The sequence below is a fragment of the Mus caroli genome, unplaced genomic scaffold, assembly GCF_978045245.1.
Source record: "Mus caroli unplaced genomic scaffold, Mus_caroli_1 scaffold_6, whole genome shotgun sequence".
In the NCBI taxonomy this organism is placed as follows: Eukaryota; Metazoa; Chordata; class Mammalia; order Rodentia; family Muridae; genus Mus; species Mus caroli.
This window is the reverse complement of record NW_028227261.1, coordinates 69,283,435-69,302,282: the sequence shown is the minus strand read 5'-3', so window position 1 is coordinate 69,302,282 and position 18,848 is coordinate 69,283,435. Positions and strand designations below refer to the sequence as shown.

General features: G+C 42.2%; 1 protein-coding gene across 2 annotated transcripts in view; it reads left to right on the top strand.

The window, feature by feature from the left end:
* The window catches only part of Adamtsl1 (ADAMTS like 1), a 367,312-nt gene that overhangs the window by 210,000 nt on the left and 138,464 nt on the right, over positions 1-18,848 (top strand). For both annotated transcript variants that reach the window (XM_021160015.3, XM_029476026.2), the window contains 2 exons: positions 4,672-4,973; positions 17,343-17,472. In XM_021160015.3, the coding sequence (XP_021015674.2) occupies positions 4,672-4,973; positions 17,343-17,472 (432 nt within the window). The remainder of the gene's footprint in view (positions 1-4,671; positions 4,974-17,342; positions 17,473-18,848) is intronic.

Genomic DNA, 18,848 nt, shown 5'->3' with positions numbered 1-18,848 from the left:
CCCCCCCCCCCGCCCCCCGCCTCTCTTCTCACTGTGCCTCCATGCCACGAATTCCATACATAAATGCATACCAGAAAAAGAGGAAGCCACAGCCCCTATAGACTCATAGCTGGGAAATGAACTAAACTGAAAACTACCAAAATTAGATGCTTGTAATGTGATTCCCTGAAACTTCCAATAGGAATTTTGAAACCAGGGTTTGAGACTAACAACAGCACAGAAGTAGCCTTCCTGCAGGCTGGAGAGGTGCTCTTTCAGAGGACTCGATTCAGTTTACAACAACCTACAACTCCAGTTCCGGGAATCTAATGCCTTTGCAAGTACCAGGTATAAACATATTTGTAGGCAAACACTCATACATAAAAATACATCTTCTTTTAAAATGGCACACCTATAAAGTTATTCTGACATTGACTAATCTTGATGGATTTTTATTTTTACTACTATGTGTCTGTGTGTGCATGCATGTGTGCATATGTGCATGTGTCTGTTTGTCTGTGTATGTGTGTGTGCATGTGTGCAGGCATCTGAACGCATAAATAGGTCAGAAGATGTTTTTGAGAGCTGGTTCCCTCCTTGCACCATGAGTTCTGGGAATCAAACTCATGTCCTCAGGCTGGACCAGGCTCCCTCAGCAAGCACTCTAAGCCTTTTGCTGGCCCCAATGACAGAGAGTTTTGAAATAAGTGTATAGGAGACTGGTGGGGAGAGAAACACAGAGGTGGGAAAAACTGGGACAGGGAGGGGAAGGGGAAGAGGGGGAGGGAGGAGACACAGGAAAGAGAAGAGAGCAAGAGTGAGAGAGTGAGCAAGAAAGAGAGAGGGAGAGAAAGAGAGAGAGGGGGAGAGAGAGAGAGCAATATGAGTAGAGAAAGGGGAAAGTTAAAGAGGTAAGTTACAGACCATATCCATAAACTCCAGCCTCACTTTGGCTGGTGTCTATAGTGAGATATATATGTGTGTGTGTGTGTGTGTGTGTGTGTGTGTGTGTGTGTGTGTGTGTGTGTATGTATGTATATATACATATATATGATCAATCAAGAACATATTATTTTTGTTTAGCAGTTTATTAATAAACTGGTTGTTTATTACTACTTTAAGTCATACCCCTAACTTCATAATAGTTGGTAATAAACTAAACCACTTAGGGATATTATAAATGACTGTGATTGTCACTGCTTTCTGTGCCATAAAAAGGACTCTGGTAAGCCTAAATCAGAAGCTCTTTGTTAGTTAGAACAGTTAAGCTTGCAATAAAAGACCAGACCAAAGCCCACTTCATTCACTTACCAAGTGTTGGCTCTGTGTGTGTGTGTGAGGTGGTGTTTGTGTGTGTTAGTGAGTGCCTGCTTGCGTGTGTGTCCGCGTGTGTGTTTTCTTAGAAACAAAAAAAATCTAAATGGGGCGATCATATCACCACTTCTGAAGTTCACGCCTGTCTTTTGAACCCTTTGTTGGGGTAGCCACTCTCCTCCTTCATCCAGCAGTGCTACATTAGCACAAGGAACTCTTGAAACGCCCAACTCAAAACTCAGTCGGAACAAGGAACTATTAATATAGCGACATGCTGTAAAGATTCTAGCTCCACGAGGGATATTCAGGATGAGACTTTAAAACATTCCATTTAATCCTCCTCACTTGCTGCCCCCTCTCTGACCTTGCTTCCTCCCACTTGTGGCCACAGAACTCAAGACAGTAAATGCAGTGTTAGGAGACATAGGGCTGGGGAGAGGAGCTTGAGAAGAGCAGTCGTTCGTGGAGCCATTTGTACCATCAGATAGTTTTCTTTGAAATATAATCTCTGGACTTCAACAAGAGGAGAATGTGTTGTATCATACAGTGTGTGCAGTAGAGAAATTAAAATGACTGCCAAGAGACAGCACCATTTCAAAATCAAATTGTTTTGAATTGGTCTGAACCTGATGATGTTCCAAAGATAGCAGGTTGGGAGCCGTGCCAGCAAAGCTGTTTTGCACTTAATAAAACTCTCCTTTAGGGTAAAGTAAATGTCTATTTGCCTTTTTTTATGAGGCAGAGGGTATTTTATTGCTATTAATTCTACCATCCATTTAGTCAAAAGTTCTCTCTCTCTCTCTCTCTCACACACACACACACACACACACATATATATATACACATATATATGTATATATATATATATATATATATATATATATATATATATATAGTGTGTGCATATTTACATATTCTTTACCATTTAGAATCCCTACTTTAAAAAAACATCAACTCTTGCTACTACAGGTTGCCTGGGCTTTTGTATCTTTGGGGATAATATTAGTCAGATTCTGCAAACAGACTAACTGCAAAGTCATTCACCTTGTAGACTAAGAGAACTGAGGACACTCTGGGTGTGTGTGTGTGTGTGTGTAGTTTATTTGTATAATATATATATATATATATATATATAGAGAGAGAGAGAGAGAGAGAGAGAGGGAGAGAGAGAGAGAGAGAGAGAGAGAGAGCCGAGTATTTGGAAACTGTCTGAATCTCAGAGTGTTTGGCTTTTCTAGCAAATATTCTGTTCTTATAACAGGGATTGAAAATATCCCACAGGCCAGATTCCAGATGCTTTCATAAGCATCCTGCCCCTCCCCCCCTTACCCAGTTTCTGCAACTAAAGTTTGGTTGGAACATAGCCCCACTCATCCACCTACTCATTTCTTCCAATGATGGCAGACTTGAGTAGCTGCAGCAGAGCCTGCACAGCAGGCAAAATCTAAATGATCTTCTAACTTAGCTCTTTACAGAAAAAGCTTGCTGATTCTGTTCCACGTAATAGTCACAGAAGAAGTCTAGTGTCGGTAGCACAAGAATAATCCTTACTGTATGGTCCATAGGGCACAATTTGAGTTCTTGCCATCTCTCTTACTCTAGAACAAAATAAGGTACTGCGGTTTTTAAGGAAACATTACTCATTCCTCTGTTGTCGGGTCATCGGTTGTTTTCTTCTATGCAAAGTGACTTAAGATGCATTTCCCATGACGCTAACACCATGGTTGTAAAATCCGGGGCTGTGTCTTTATCATGATTATTACTCCAGGATCCAGGCAGGTGTATGTGAATGTGCAATAAGAGAATTAAAGTGATTTTAAAACTAGATTTCACTTTTATATTTCAAAAGAGCTCATGCAGGTGGCAGTATTTAAAGGAGGAAGACATTGAAATCTTTTGGGAATACTATTTGCCCCTGTGTCTCTACATCAGATGAGAAAGAAAGAAAAAAACAAGGGGATATGGTATTGGGGTGGAATTTTCTTGGGGATCATCCTAAGTGTCCATTCCATCCATCTTTACCCTTCTGGTGTTCTGGTGACCTTTGCACTCTCCGAGAAGATGGCTCTTCTGAAATAACTAGAGTGAGTCTCTTTGGGTAGGGTCTTTTTATCATGCCTCCAAATACAGTGTGTGCTTTGGGCAGGACTGACTTCCAGGGCAAGAATGACCAAGTCTGCCCCACACGAGGCTGACCTCAGACCCAGGGAGCATCTTTGTCCTGTCATCAATGGATTGATTTGCTGCTAGACTGTCAGTTTCCCTGAACTAGCCGTGAACCGTCTGTGCTTGCTGAGATTTAATGCCATAAGTTTTTACCAAGTTCTTCATTTTCTGCCAAAGTGATGGTTAAGAAGCCAGATTCTCCTGCCTCTTCACTATGCTTCCCTATGAAAGAGCAGAAGGATCATGGGGGGCAGGGGGGGGAGGTAATTATCCCAAAGTTCTTTCCCCAAATTATTATACTAACTTTTAAGAAAATGCTAATGGTTCCCTCTGGGCATTTTCCCTAGGACCTCTCAAGGCCACTGAAGTTGCTGCAGCCACGGTTGATTAATGAGGAGCAAAAGCTTTTTGGGAATTCGGATATTTTCATACATTCTAGAGAAAGTTGAGAAGAAGAAGAAAAAAATACCCAAGTTCTTACTAGTGTAGCTCCTTTCCAGGGGCGGGGGGTGGTGGAGGACATGGAACAAACGTGCAGGACTGCAGAACCTCTTGTTTACTGTAACATGCCTGTGGCTTTCAATTTGAGTGTGGCTTTCTATGTGATATAAAAAGACACGGAGTTCAGACCGATTCAAAGAATGTGTGAGGGAAAAGACAGCACCATTCTTGGAAACTTTTAAAAAAAATTGCTCTTTATGCATAAAAATAAGTACTGGGAAACATACTGAGCCCAAGCAAGAAAAAGTTACAGATATGAGCTCCAAACTAAGAGAAAACTCTTCCCAAATATCTCCAAGGGCTTATTTTTGCTCTCGTTTTTTAGTATCAGTGTTAGTCTGGTGTAAGAAGAGCCAGCCAGCATCCTGTGAGAGGCACAAGCGCTGGGATTTAGCGCAAGGAGGAGGCCCACCAATGTCCCGCTGCTTCTAGGGCTGCAGAGCAGTGGGCAAGCAGGTGGTCTGGGGCTGGAATGTCTTACAGCTGGGAGTTCACATGACACTCTTGAAACACGCACTCCAGAATCAGTGGCCAATGAGCTCATGAACTAAAGTGAAGCTGCCAGCCCAGGACTGGGTGGAGGATCCCGAGCGAGCACATCCTGGTACAGCTCTGGGCCCCAGAGTCAGGTGCGATGCAGTCCCTCACAGCACCTATGGCTTCCTGCCTGGGGCTTCTCATCCTGTCCTCTTGTTTGCTTACCAACTGCAGGTTCATCCCAGAAGCTTGGTCGGCCTGTACTGTCACCTGTGGCGTGGGGACACAAGTGCGAATAATAAGATGCCAGGTGCTCCTGCCTTTCTCTCAGTCTGTGGCTGACCTGCCTGCGGATGAATGCGAAGGGCCTAAGCCAGCATCGCAACGTGCCTGTTATGCAGGACCGTGCAACGGGGAAACTCCGGAATTTAACCCAAATAACGGAGACGGACTCTTGGGTGGCCTGCAGGACCTGGACGAGCTGTATGACTGGGAATATGAGGGCTTCACCAAGTGCTCTGAGTCATGTGGAGGAGGTAAGGAGGGGAGCCTAGAACAGAGCCTGCCATCCCCCTGGCTTCTTCTGTCCCTGCATGCAACTCTATCGCGCAACTGTGAAGAAAGGAGAGGCAGCCATACCAAATGTAAAAACATCCAAACATCCCAAATGAAGCCCTGATGGATTTCTTTCGTCCCAGAGGCACTCACAGTCAGCCCTGAGCGGCCAGCACAACCTTGGCTTGCAGCTGTCATTCCAATGTCTTGTTCTCAACGCTCAGTCTTACTTGTCTGCCCCTTATTTTTCCTCGGTGCATTTGGGGTGAAGGGAGACCCCTCTGCAGCACATTCTACCATCCTCGAGAATACAATAGAGTCCCTAAGATTTGTTCAGCTCAGTTTTCCAACTGTAGGAAGGATATTTAAAGCCAACAAACACCATGCATAACAGGAGAGAGGAGAGAGGAGAGAGGAGAGAGGAGAGAGGAGAGAGGAGAGAGGAGAGAGGAGAGGAGAGAGGAGAGAGGAGAGAGAGAGAGAGAGAGAGAGAGAACAAAGGCAGTCCTGCTCATTCTGTAAGAGGAAATTTAGGATGCAGAGAAGCAGGGGGACTGTTTCTATCTCTCACAGCTAGTAATGATAGCACTGGGCCCCAGCCAAGACTTCTGTTTTCTGTCCTCATTCAGTCTTTCTATCATACTAGACCTTGTCTAGGCTCATACAGAATCCCTGAAGCTCTCTCATTGTGAGTATTATTTAGTGGCAAATGTTTACATATATTTTCACCTCATTCCCTTGGGTATATTCCATGATGCTTTAGAAATAACTTCAGTAATGTTGACATTAATGTATTAATGATGGCCAATAACTGCATATATTTATGGAGTAGTGAATGATTTTGATGTATATGTTGAAGGAAGATTAAAACCGAGCTAATTAATCCCTTCCGTGATTCTTGAGGGAGGCCTCGAAGTGTGTGTGGTTTCATTAATCTGTGTGGGCATGTATAGAGAAACCAGGAGCTGATGTCAGAAGTCTTCCTGAATTACTTCTCCACCATGTGTTTGAGACAGTCTCTCCCAGAACCAGGAGCAGGCTGCTTCAGCTAGACTGGCTGACCAGCAGGTGCCTGGGATCCACTGTCTCTGCACCCCAGTGTTGTGATCACCAGCACACACTGCCAAGCTCAGTCTTTTAGTGCATGCTATTGATCTAAACTTGTTTACAGAAGCTTAGACTGAGTCATCTGCCCAGCCCCTCCAGGGATCCTCTACTTAGAGTGTTATGAGAAGGAATGTGCTAGGAAAATCAATTAATTCTATGCCACCCCAATGTGAATACATTATTAAACGGGGATTGCAACTATTGAACACATTAGTCCCAAAAGAGGTTTTGACAGGTGACAGAGTACAGATGGATTCTTCACTAAAATATTAGTGTTAAGGTTCCACGTGCCCAACAAAGATTTTACTTAACCATGTGGGGGTGAGGGGCAGTGAGGTGAAGGAATAGTCAAATAGTTTCCCCAAACTGTTTTCAAAAGCATGGCATTTGGGAAACTCTTTTAAAAGCATCTTTTGTTCTGGTTGAGAATGTAAGACTAAATGTGCTCGCATTGTCCATTCACATGGGGTAGAGAGGGAATGACTGCTACTATCAAAGAATGTGCTTGTCTCTAGCCACTCTTTTTAAACATTTAATAGTTCTGACCTCAGGGTTCTTGTTTGTTTGCACATCTTCCAGTTTCAAGCCCTGGAATTGTTGGAGTGTTTTAACGGAGAGCCCTGGTGTTTTAAAACTCAAAATGCTTCCAAATGGCTCTAGGAGAGAGCTTCCTGGAACTCAGCTAATGTGCTGTACTTAGTTGGTGTGGTTCCCTGTCTTTGAGGGTGTCCTCTCTTTCATGCCTAATGAGGGAGATGTGTTAAATAAATTTTGCAGATCTCTGGGCTCCTATAGGAGCCAAGAGGTCAGGGGAAAGTCTGGATGTAGTTGGTGGCTACTACTGCTTCTTTTATTTTGTGCTTTGTTTTTAAGACAGGGTATTGCTCTCTAACCCAGGCTGTCCTTGAACTTGTGTAACCTCAGCCCTAGCCTCAAGAGTGTTGATATTCCCCAAGCATGCACCACGATACCCAATAACTTTGTCAAATATAAGGAATGACTCACAGTTTCAATGGTTGTGCTTTTATCTCCATAGTCACCTGAATTGCATTCATGTATACTGTGGTTTCTCGGTTATGGTTCTCAGTTATAAATCAAGCCTGGAATTTTTGAGAAGGTGGAAAAATAGATGTAGTAATAGGATATATAAACATCCAGATATCTTTATCTTTAAGAATCTAACTCTTCTACTGACCAACCAGGAGTTTAAAATTGAATGTTGAAGGTATATATGGAAAATATTAATTTCAAGAATATTCAACGGAAACTGAGAAATAAGGATTAGATGTTTGATATACAATTGATCTCTACCTATAGGAACTGAAAAGTTTTGTATGACATAAATTGTTCTTCATTTATACCCAAGAGAAGACAAAGTTCCTAATATGTCTTAGGTTTTTAACTGTGGACAACTGAGCACAATGTGCCAAGGTAATATATTTACACCTAAAATGTTAGAGTTGAAAATTCCAAAGTGGTGAAAATATGCATGCGTTATGTGTTCCATATGATGCCTATATGCACTGACAAATCTCTTCACTCTACGGGACATATATATGTTTTCAAATCACCATTTGGCAGTGGCTTTTATTGTATTATCAACCTTGATCTTCCACCAAAATAAAGCTCACAAGATTACATATATTTTTAATCACTCTTGCTGAAACCAACTTAAAATGTGCAGTATTAACAAACAGATTTTTAAATCAGTTGGACTTCTAGAGCCAGCCAGGCTAACTTTATTGTTTTTAACAATCTGAAGAGATGAAATTGGAGAGAATAAAGGTAATCTTTCACCTAGAAGTAGTAGTAACCAGAGGAACAAGTTAACTCCAGCTTTCAGCCTGTAGCTGGTTTCTGAGGCTCACAGAGCTGTCATCAAATATCATGCAGCAATCCTACAATTCTGGGAGATATAAGCACAGAAAGTTTCACCTGCTTGAAGAGGAAAGTCCGCAGCCCTGGGAATAGTGTCTTACTATCCCCTACTCACTGTGCTGGGATGTCCTATGAGTGGATTGATGGACAAGGTCCAGAAAGGCCCTTCTGAATCCAAGCAGCACTGAGGAATTAACTTCCTAGATGCCAAAGCAACTTGAAAGTCTAGCTTAGGAAAGAAAAACAGGGAACTGACATCAGCAGACTTTAGGGTGGCATCTTGGATGGGTTGCTAACTTTCCTTCTCACTCCTCTCTTCTCCTTTGGTCAGAAGGGGAGACCCCTTCTGTTGGAATATACTGTGCTAGAACTTAGGCTCTCCATTCCTTTTGCAAGATGGGCTTGAGGCTGCTCAGTGGATAAGAGTGCTTGCTATACAAACATGAGAACCTGAGTTTAGATCCCACTAGCACACAGAAGTTCGGTATGTCTGGGTAAAGGCATGCCTATAATCTCAGAACTGTAGGGTGAGGGGACAGGATTGTTGAGGCTTGCTGACTGACAGCCCAGCTCCAGGCTCAGTGAGAGACCCTGAGACTCAGAGAAATGGGATAGGGACTAATGGAGCAGAACACTCAACATCCTCACATGGCATCTGCATATGCACTAGCAAGCCCAAGTGTGACTATCACACACATACACTAAACTCTCACATATACACAAACATACATGCTATGTATGGGCCCAGGACTCTGTTAGTCCCTCTCCAAAGAGCAGGACCTTAAAGCTGCAGCACTACATTTTTGCCTTCCTCCCAGTGCCAGGAAGAATTGGGAGCATGGAGCCCTTTCCCATTCTTTCCACACTACCCATATCAGTGCAGCACCTCCCTCCATGGTCTTTTCCTCCAGGCAGCCCATCCCTCCCCTTTCAGTCTGTTTCCCTCTGTGTTTAGACTGCCCTGCCCATTAGTTAGTCATTGACATGTTCATCCTAGAAAAATGAACTATGTTGATCACGGGGTTGACCCCGTGTATTTGTGTCTTGGGATCCCCCACCTAAGAACGTCCAGGCAACTGTCCCCATGGCAAATGAGACTTAATACACAGTGTTGCAGAGCCTAGCACATTGTTTTATAATTCCTAAGATTAAAACTTAGTAACTATGGAATGCTTCTTAGTCTTAGCCTGTGGCTACTCCATAGGTGCTTTTGATCTGCTTTGATTAATGCTCTGAAGAAGTAACCGTTGGGCTTTTGAAATCTAAGGGAGATTACTGATGTCCTGCAGAAGCATTGCCTTTTGTGCCCCACTCCTTGCTATCTTGCTTACATTCTCACAAACCTAAAGCAGGTCCTTTTATGTAAAGCACAGGACAAGCTCTCGAGTAACTTACTGCCTCAGAGTTCTTGGAGGTCACCCCAATTTCATAAGGCTTTCCATAGCCAGAATAAAACCCAAATACGTTTTCTAGAATCTCTCAAATGCTATCAAGTAGACAAGTTAGTAGGAAATGTCTTGTTTATTATCAGGTTAGCAGACAAGTATTAGATTTCATCATGGCGTCCTTACACATGCCATTCCCCTCTGCTCTCAATTGCTCCCTTCCCCTCCCTGTCTTTTCCCATCTTCCAGCTACATCCCTTTCCTTCTCCAGCTATTCCGCTTTTCTGTTTGTTTTTCTGTGTTTAACCAATTACTCTACTTCCCACCCTTCTGAAAATCTATTCCTTTCCTTCCTCAATTTGTAACATATTAGTATATAGATTCACATACATAGATACACACATTCATATATACACATACACGTGCAAGAAAGAATGAAAGAGAGAATCCACAAGTATGAAAAAATATATGATATATGTCTTTTGAAGACTGGCTTATTTCATTTAACATAATGATTTCCAGTTACATACATTTTCCCACAGATGCAATGATTTTATTTTTTTATGGCTGTCTAAAATTCCACTGTGTACATGCAATAAATTTTTTAGCTGTTCGTTGATTAATATCCAACTTGGTTCCACTTCCTGGCTATTATGAATAGGGCACTATAAACACAGATATGCAAGTATCTCAGTGACATGTCTAATTTCAGGCTCTGGTTATACTCCCGAGAATGGTCCAGCTAGATAAAGGTTTTGTTTTCAGTGTTTTGAGGAAGTTCCATACTGGTTTCCAAAGTGGCTGCACAAGCTTTCATTCCCACCAGAATGAAATTCTCATCAGCATTCATTCCCATTTGGTTTTAGATGAAGATGAGAGATATTTTGATTGGAGCAAGATAGAATCTTAAAGCAGTTCTAGTTTACATTTCTAATGGCTAAGGATATTTAATATTGTTCTGGTACTTATTGGACACTTTCTTCTTCTTCTTCTTCTTCTTCTTCTTCTTCTTCTTCTTCTTCTTCTTCTTCTTCTTCTTCTTCTTCTTCCTCTTCCTCTTCCTCTTCCTCTTCTTCTTCCTCTTCTTCTTCCTCTTCTTCTTCCTCTTCTTCTTCCTCTTCTTCCTCCTCCTCCTCTCCTTCTTCTCCTTATTCTTCTCCTCCTCCTCCTCTTTCCTTCCTTTCTCCTTCCTTCCTCCTTCCTCTTCCTCTTCTTCATTCCCCTCTTCTTCTTTTCTCATCTGTCTTTTTATCCTTTTTAGATGTGTGTGGTGTTTGATGTGTAGATATGTGTGGATGCTTGTATGCTGTGGATGTCAGAAGATGAGTTTGGGAGTTGGTTCTTACTTTCCATCTTGTTTCTGCCTCTTTGTCATGCAATCAACTGTCTTGCAAGCTTCCAGCAAGTCTCCTCTCCACCTCCCATCTCAATATAGGAACAGTGGGATTACAGATGCATGCTGCTGCCTCTGGCTTTTTCCATGGTCCCAGGGACCTGAACTTGAGTTATCAGACCTTCATGGCAAGCACTTTTAAGAACTGAGCTATCTCTCTAGCCATCTATTTCTTCTATTGAGAACTACCCATTCAGTTCATTGGCTCATTTGTTGATAGGAGTTTGTTTGTGTGTGTGTTTAATTTTTGCAATTCTCTGTTTATCATTATTAATCCCTGCCTGGTACATAGTTTTCAAGGATTTGTTTCATTTTCTGTGCTATTGGAAACATGTTCAGAAATTCTTTCTTACACCTATGTCTTGAAGTGCTTCACCTGTAAACTTTTTAGCCCTACATTAAGATTTTGATCCATTTTGAATGATTTTTTTCTACCATGATAATTGAGTTTTCCCCAACACATCTTAAGACACTGTCTTTTCTCCAACCTATCGTTGTTATACCTTTATTAAAAACCAGGTTTCTATAACTTTGTGGCCTTATTTCTTGGTCCTCTGTTCTATTCTAATGGAATAATGGTCTGGTTTTGGGATAGTATAAAGCTGGCTTTGTTGCTGTATAATTTAAGATTGGGTACTGTAAGACTTTCAGCATTGTTCTTTCTACTACGGAGTCTTTTAGTGATTAGGGCCTCTGGTAGTTGCATATGAAACCTAGAATTGTATTTTGCATTTCTATGGACAATGCCACTTGAATTTTGATGGGAATTGGATTGAATCTGTAAACCATCTTAATACAGCTATTTTTACAATATTAAATCTCTTTATCTATAGATGTATGAAGTCTTTGTGTCTTCTAGGGATTTTACTATGGAGAGAGTGCTCACCTGTTTTGTTAGATGTATTCCTAGTAATTTTACTCCTTGTGAAAGCTGTTGTGAGTGTGACTTAGAAAATCAGCTCTAGCATAACACAGCTCTAGATCCTGCATGCAACAGTAAGCTTGGCTGTTAGTGTTTCCATCACTGTGACATACACCTGAGGGAAACATTTTCAAAGAAGAACAGTTTTACTTTGGCTCACAGTTTAAGGGATAACAGACCATAGTTAGCATCCTTCATTGTCAAATGCCTGAAGTGATGTGGGGCATCATGGCAACAGGACCAGGAGGCATAGAAATTATATTTTTGTCATTGTGGGGAAAGGCTGATGTATTTTTGCAGGGCACACTCCCAGGGACCCACTTTCCTCCCTGCACCTGGCCATTGTACTACGAATCTATCAAAGGTACTCACTGATTAGGAAATTGTGTTGTTGTTTAGACTTTTTTTATTGGATATTTTATTTATTTATATTTCAAATGTTATCCCCTTTCCTGGTTTCCCCTCCAAAAAAACACCCTCCCCCTATACTCTCTCCCTCCCTCTACTCACCAACCCACCCACTCCCACTTCTTGGCCCTGGCATTCTCCCACACTGGGGCATAGAGCCTTCACAGGACCAAGGGCCTCTCCTCCCATTGATGTCTGACTAGGCCATCCTCTGCTACATGTGCAGCTGGAGCCATGAGTCCCACCATGTGTACTCTTTGGTTGGTGGTTTAGTCCCAAGGAGCTCTGGGGGTACTGGTTAGTTCATATTGTTGTTCCTCCTATGGGGTTGCAAACTCCTTCAGCTTCTTAGGTCCTTTCTCTAGCTCCTTCATTGGGGATCCTGTGCTCTGTCCGATGGATGGCTGTGAGCATCCACTTCTGTATTTGTTAGGCACTGGCAGAGTCTCTCAGGAGACAACATTATCAGGCTCCTGTCAGCAAGCACTTGTTGGCATCTACAACAGTGTCTGGGTTTGGTGATTGTATATGGGATGGATCCCCAGGTGGGTCTGTCTCTGAATGGTCATTTCTTCAGTCTGTACTCCACACATTGTCTCTGTAACTCCTTCCATGGGTGGTTTTTTCCCCCTTCTAAGAAGGTTCGAAGAATCCACACTTTTGTCTTCCTTCTTCCTGAGTTTCATGTAGTTTGTGAATTGTATCTTGTTTAGACTTTTGATTCTTACTTTTTGAGATAGGGTTGCCATCTCCTTGCCAGCAGGACCAGGAGAGAGGAAAGAGGTCTCTGTCCCACTGGGGTCTCTCTGGGGCTGAGGGTCATGGCAAGTATCAACCCCCCAAAAGAAACACACTGAGCTGGGAGTCTTGTTGAAGCAGGAACTCAATTTTTTGGCATTAGCCTCTCACTTATATAAGTTCAGAACATAGGAAGGGGGTTTTTTGGTGGGGTAAAATGATGTAGGAGGCAGGGAAGGGTGACAAAGGGTATGGAGTGACTGATAGGGCCAATGGCAAAGCTCTACATCAGCAATAGTGGGGCAGAGGCAGGATCAAACTGGTTTTGCTGAGTCACTCCATAGGGAAGTGACTGAGACAGGTCTCTCTCACAAGGCCACAGAAACTCGAGCCAGGCTCAGGTTGGTCCTTAAGGCCCAAACCAGGGCCAAAATGGGGCCCAACACAGGGTCTCACTCTGTTGCCCACGGTGGCCCAGAATTCATGGTGAACCTTCTATGTAGCAATCTGGCCTCACACCAGCAACAGTCCTCCTGCCTTATCTTCCTGGGTTTAGGGACTACAGGCATAAGCTAGCACACCCAGCAAGGTTTCAAATAATTTTTTTGGTCTTGGTTACGGTGCCATGCATTAAATTGTCACATTTTGACATCAGTAGCTCTAGGCTTGCTGGCATTTTTAAGGTATTTTAACAGCATTGGTAGCAGCTTCAGGATTCAATACTGTTCCCTTCAGCTGGCATCCAAAGCCCTAGTTCATGAGCCTTCAGGGGATATCTCAGATTAAAACCATAACAGTAAGCTGCATGCAGTGGCTTGTCATCATGGCTTTAAGAGTTCTATACCATCCCCTTGGGAAATCACAGATGGAAGCAACAATATCTTGTGATTTGTTTAGTTATGTCGTCATACCATGAATTTGCAGATTTGGAGACCTGCCCACAGTTGGCATTGCATACTATGATAGAATGATTTGAATATCCATAAATCTTAAATGTTTCACATGGATCTGACCATCACAAATTTAAAAAAATTAGAAGTCATAAAATCTTAGGGGGAAAAGAATAAAATGCTGAAACAGCCATGGCAAATACCACAGTCTATTAAGGACATAAACAATATCTTAGATGGAAGGAAACCAATTTGGATTCTGGTTTTACAGTGTCACCTTTTAAATGATGCCCTTGCTTGGTGGCCTAGGTCAATGTAACATCAACTTGGGAAGCATTCTCTTGTTTGAGAGACTCAGAGAAATCAAGGGTAGATAGGAAGAAAATTAACAAGCAGTAGGTATTTATATTCTGTTAGGTATCATTTGGTGAAACAATATGAGAGACAGAGGGCAAGATAGAGAGAACAAGAGAGGAGAGAATGGATATCCATATATCAGCTATAACTATATACAAATCTCTAAGAATAGATCTATATAACTGTATATGGCTAAAAGCAACTTAGCAAGAATGTTGTGTCTCGCCACTTCCCTTTAACTGCATGCTGCTGAAATGATTCCAGACAAATGTCTAGGTTATTTCTGAAGATGTCTAGGGAAGCAGATATGACAGCCTCTTGGTATTTTTTAAGTGTTAATGCTGTCAGTGAGTTCTCAGAGCTTTAGATATACTCAGCTTCACCATTCAGCAACCATGTGACCTCAGGAGTCTTTTCATGCTTTTTAAGCTCCAGTTTCCATTTCTGTAACTAGGGTTTAAATAGTGATTGCCTCATAGAATTGTAGAATGAATGGATGATGTATGCTAAGTACTTAGCTACAGTGCCTGGGCCATAGTAGACATTGTATATATTAGATGTTACAACTCCAGGCAATAGAATAAAATGTCTGTTCAGTGGACTGGTTTAAGTGGTATATGCTCCATGAAAGTCTCCACAGGGTACCCTGTGGAGCAACTTGAGTTATTTACTCAGTAACCTTTGTCAGTCAATGCTCAGAACACTATGCTAACACCATCTAGATTGTGCAGGTGTCTGTGGGGATATTGTTTTCTATGGCTATAGTCACTATGCACTTTATGCATGGTTTCAACTTCTAAAGTTGCCCTAAATCACTGAAGAAATTAAAGAGAATCAAAACAAAGCCAGCAGGGACAGAGTCGTTGGTGTAAAGACACAGGAACAGAGCAGCTTACAGAATTATGGACACTAAAATGTGATGTTATACCCCTCTTTCATGAAAATATCTCTCCTTCGTTAAAATATAATGTTTGGTATTGGGTCTCTTAGGTTCTCTTTTCATTTGTTGCTTTGTTAATAGTTACCCTGTTACTCTGTTCTGCTCCTTCTAACACTAAATTATCATGTTTTCTCATCAGTGGCTTTATAGTCTGGTAGCATTTTCTTAATACTATTTTGCACTAAAATATAATTACACTATTTACCCTGCCCTCCTTTCAACTTCTCTCATGCATCTTCCCTTGATCTGTGTCAGATGCATGGCCTCTGTTTCTTTAACATACAGATACATACACACAAAATATGTATGTGTATATTTATGTGTGTGTGTGTGCATGTGTGTGTGTGTATTCCTAAACATATAAATACAACCTGCTCAGTTGATATAAAGTTACTCATCTGTTTATGATTTCAGGGCTGAATACCACTTGGTATTAATTCTTTGGGGTCTCTTCCTAGGAAAGACTAGCATTCCTTAGTTACTTGTAGTTCCTTGTCTAGGGTTGAGGTCCTGTTAGATTTCCTCGTGTTAGTATGTCTATTGGTGTTGGTCTTATTTGGGTAAAGTTTAGGCATGTTGCTAAGACTTTATGTGTATAGGTTTTCTGATATTTCTGTGACACAATGTCTCAAACTTCCTGTTCTTCTGGGTTTTATAATCTTTTCGACCCCTCTTCACTATGATTCCTCAACCTTAGGTGCAAGTGATGTGTTTCATTTCTTTGATGAGGGGTGAGACCTATACCCGTCTGTGGGTAGAAGGATAAATATTTAGAATGTAGTTAGGAACTATGTGGCACTAATAGGTTCTCTACCAAATCCATCATTTCACTAGCTCCCATTAATTGACTGGGATTTCCAGTATCAGGCATGACTTTACTGTTGGTAAGCAGGTCTTCAGTCCAGTTAGAGAGGTTTTGGTTGCCATCATGGCACATGTACTATTATTGCACTCCTAGGGTTGCCATGCTTATGCTGATCATTGTTTAGTTCATGGGCATCGTGGCGGAGGAGGATTATCTATTACATCCCTCCCTTTGAAGCTTACATACTGCCTTCTGTTTCCATGAAAACCAGTCCTCAGGGAGGAGGTTTCATATCAGAACCAGCTGAGATCATCTCAGTCATGTGTCCAAAGAACATGTTGTTCTCGACGTCTAGGAAGCAAGCAAGTACAACAGCAATAGCCTATGTTTAGGGAATCTCTTGGACAACCCTGACCAACAATTCAAAATGGGGTTTCTCATGCCTGGTGTTTGAGGTTTTGTAAATATTCTATGAACACTTAGGAAAGCATTGTCAGCCCAGATGAGAAATTCTCATTTAAACCATGTGTGTGTTATGTAATTTTAGGTAGATATTAATAATTCTTTGATTGTTTTTCAGATATCAATATTATTTTACTCTCCTTTTTCCATATTAATCTCCCACTTCCTAATTAAATCCCCCCATTTTCCATGTCCTCCTTAAATTACTTGTGCCCTGATGTGCCCCTTCAATTTCTCCCCCATTCCCCTATGCTGGCAATGATCCCTGTCCTGGTTCAACAGTTACTCCAGGTTATAGACTCACATTTGAAGATTTGATAGTATGAACTTCAGATGAGAGAGGACACATTATGTTTGTTTCTAGGTCTAGGTTACTTCAATCAATATGATCTTTTCTAGTTTTATCCATTTGCCTGCAAGATTCATGATACTCTTTACAACTGAACAGCATTCCATTCTGTATGCGTACCACATTTTCATTATTCATTCATCAGTTCAGGACATTGAGGTTGTGCCCATTCCCTGGATATTATAAATAAAGGAGCAGTGAGTAAGGCTGATCTAGCAAGAATCTGTGAACTGGGATGCTGAGTCCTCTAGCATATGCTAAGGAGTGGTAGAGCTGGGTCATGGGGGAAATTTATTTTTTTTAGTATTTTCAACACTAATTGCAAGAGTTGCTGGACTGCCTGGTAGCATTGTTAAAGCATTTCTGCCACCTATGTTTTCAGAAAGTTGCTCTTCTCAACAGATACACCAAGAGGCCACAGACTCATGAATTCCTCCTTTCTGGTGGAATAATTACTTTTATGGAGTTGTGGTGCCTGAGTACAAACCCAGAGCTTTGTTCATGCTGAGAAATCACCCAACCACTGAGCTACACTCCTAGCCCTAGATCAAGTGATGTTTAACAAGACTGGCAGCGCTGTGCTTCAAACCATAGCCTCTAATGTGGAATGAGTGTCCCCACCGATTAGAGACCTCCCACCAGCTGCCTGTCTACACTTCGTCACCCCAGCACAGACCCACTCTGCACTCTGGCCTGACAGTGTGATTTGTACACAGGTGTCCAGGAGGCTGTGGTAAGCTGCCTGAACAAACAGACCCGGGAGCTCGCTGATGAGAACCTGTGTGTGACCAGCCGACGGCCCCCGCAGCTCCTGAAATCCTGTAACCTGGATCCCTGCCCAGCAAGGTAAGGGATGTGTCGCTGCCCCTGCCAACCAGGAGCATGTGCTGAACTGGGTGCATCTCTCTCTGGGTAACAGAGGGACGCTTATTGTTACCCAGTGTTTTGAAAACCAATTAGCGTCAGTTCAAACTTCTAGTCAAATCCACTTAAATTTAATTGAAAGCAGGGCCCTGGAATTCTATCCCAATCAATGGTCATATAGTCCAGAGGCTCCATGCACTGAGCAAATTTATGGCGTGGATGTTATGTGCATGTAGCACTCTGTTGCTTTCTGCTAAAGTGAAAATGACCTGACCACAGACTTCATGATCTATGCTACATTTTAGCCCGTATGCCAAAGCCTTGAACCATAGTAATAAACTGGCTTTCAAATCACAGAGTATAAGGTACTGAAGCGTCTGGGTGGTATAATTGACCCACTGTGAAATCTGTGTGCACACAGCATACAGATTCACTCTAGCATGCTTGGGGGGGGGTTGGGCATGTGTGTATCATTCTACATGCATAAAATCAATTAGAGCATTTCATTGTTCAGCCTTGCCTGTGTCTCATTATCGCCCAACCTTGAGTCTTTGCTAATCAATCCAATCACTGCTTTGGTCCATATGATTTTATGGTGTCTCAGGAAATTTGCCTTTTAGATACTTTTTTGGAGCAAATCCCCTATACAATTCTGGTTTGGATGAGATATGTTTGAGGAACTAAAGCCAGACTCGCAAATCTACATCTGCATCGAGGAATGCTATTGGATAAGATCATGTCCTAGAGAGGAAAGGGATTGTGCTTCTGAATAGCTCTCATTTCTCTACAAACTATCAGGATGACTATGCTGTTTTCAGGTGCTAACAGTAGCTCGCTGGTAAAGCCAGTGTGCCGAATATCTTCTTTCTCAGCTAGCTTCAGTCGATTCCTTGATTCCTTACTTTTGGACCTGAAAGAAACAGATTCAGGCCTTCTCAAACCATGTGACACAGCTCCATGGTGACTTTCTAGTCACCATAGTTGTTCCAAGTATTGCTCTGCATGCCAAAACTGAGCTTTCCCTTCAAATATGGAAGTGACCTTGGCCAACTGTGCCACATTCTCCAAAGCCGGCCAGGGCTGGGCAGAGAGAAGCTGACAAAGAGTGTGTTAAATCCCAAGCAGGTTCGTAGCTTGACTGCTATGTGCATGTGTCCCTGGGGCAACTAATTCCTCAACTACCTCAGACTCTGCACTGTCGGAGAGTGTGACCCTATGACTTTAGTTAATTAGAAAAGAGTACAAACTCCTCTACTTGGTGACAGTCCCCCATATTAAAAGAAGGCTGCTAGGCACTTGACTAGAAGGTCAACAGGGCTGGGTCTCATCCTACCTGTCACCATTTAGCTATATAGCTT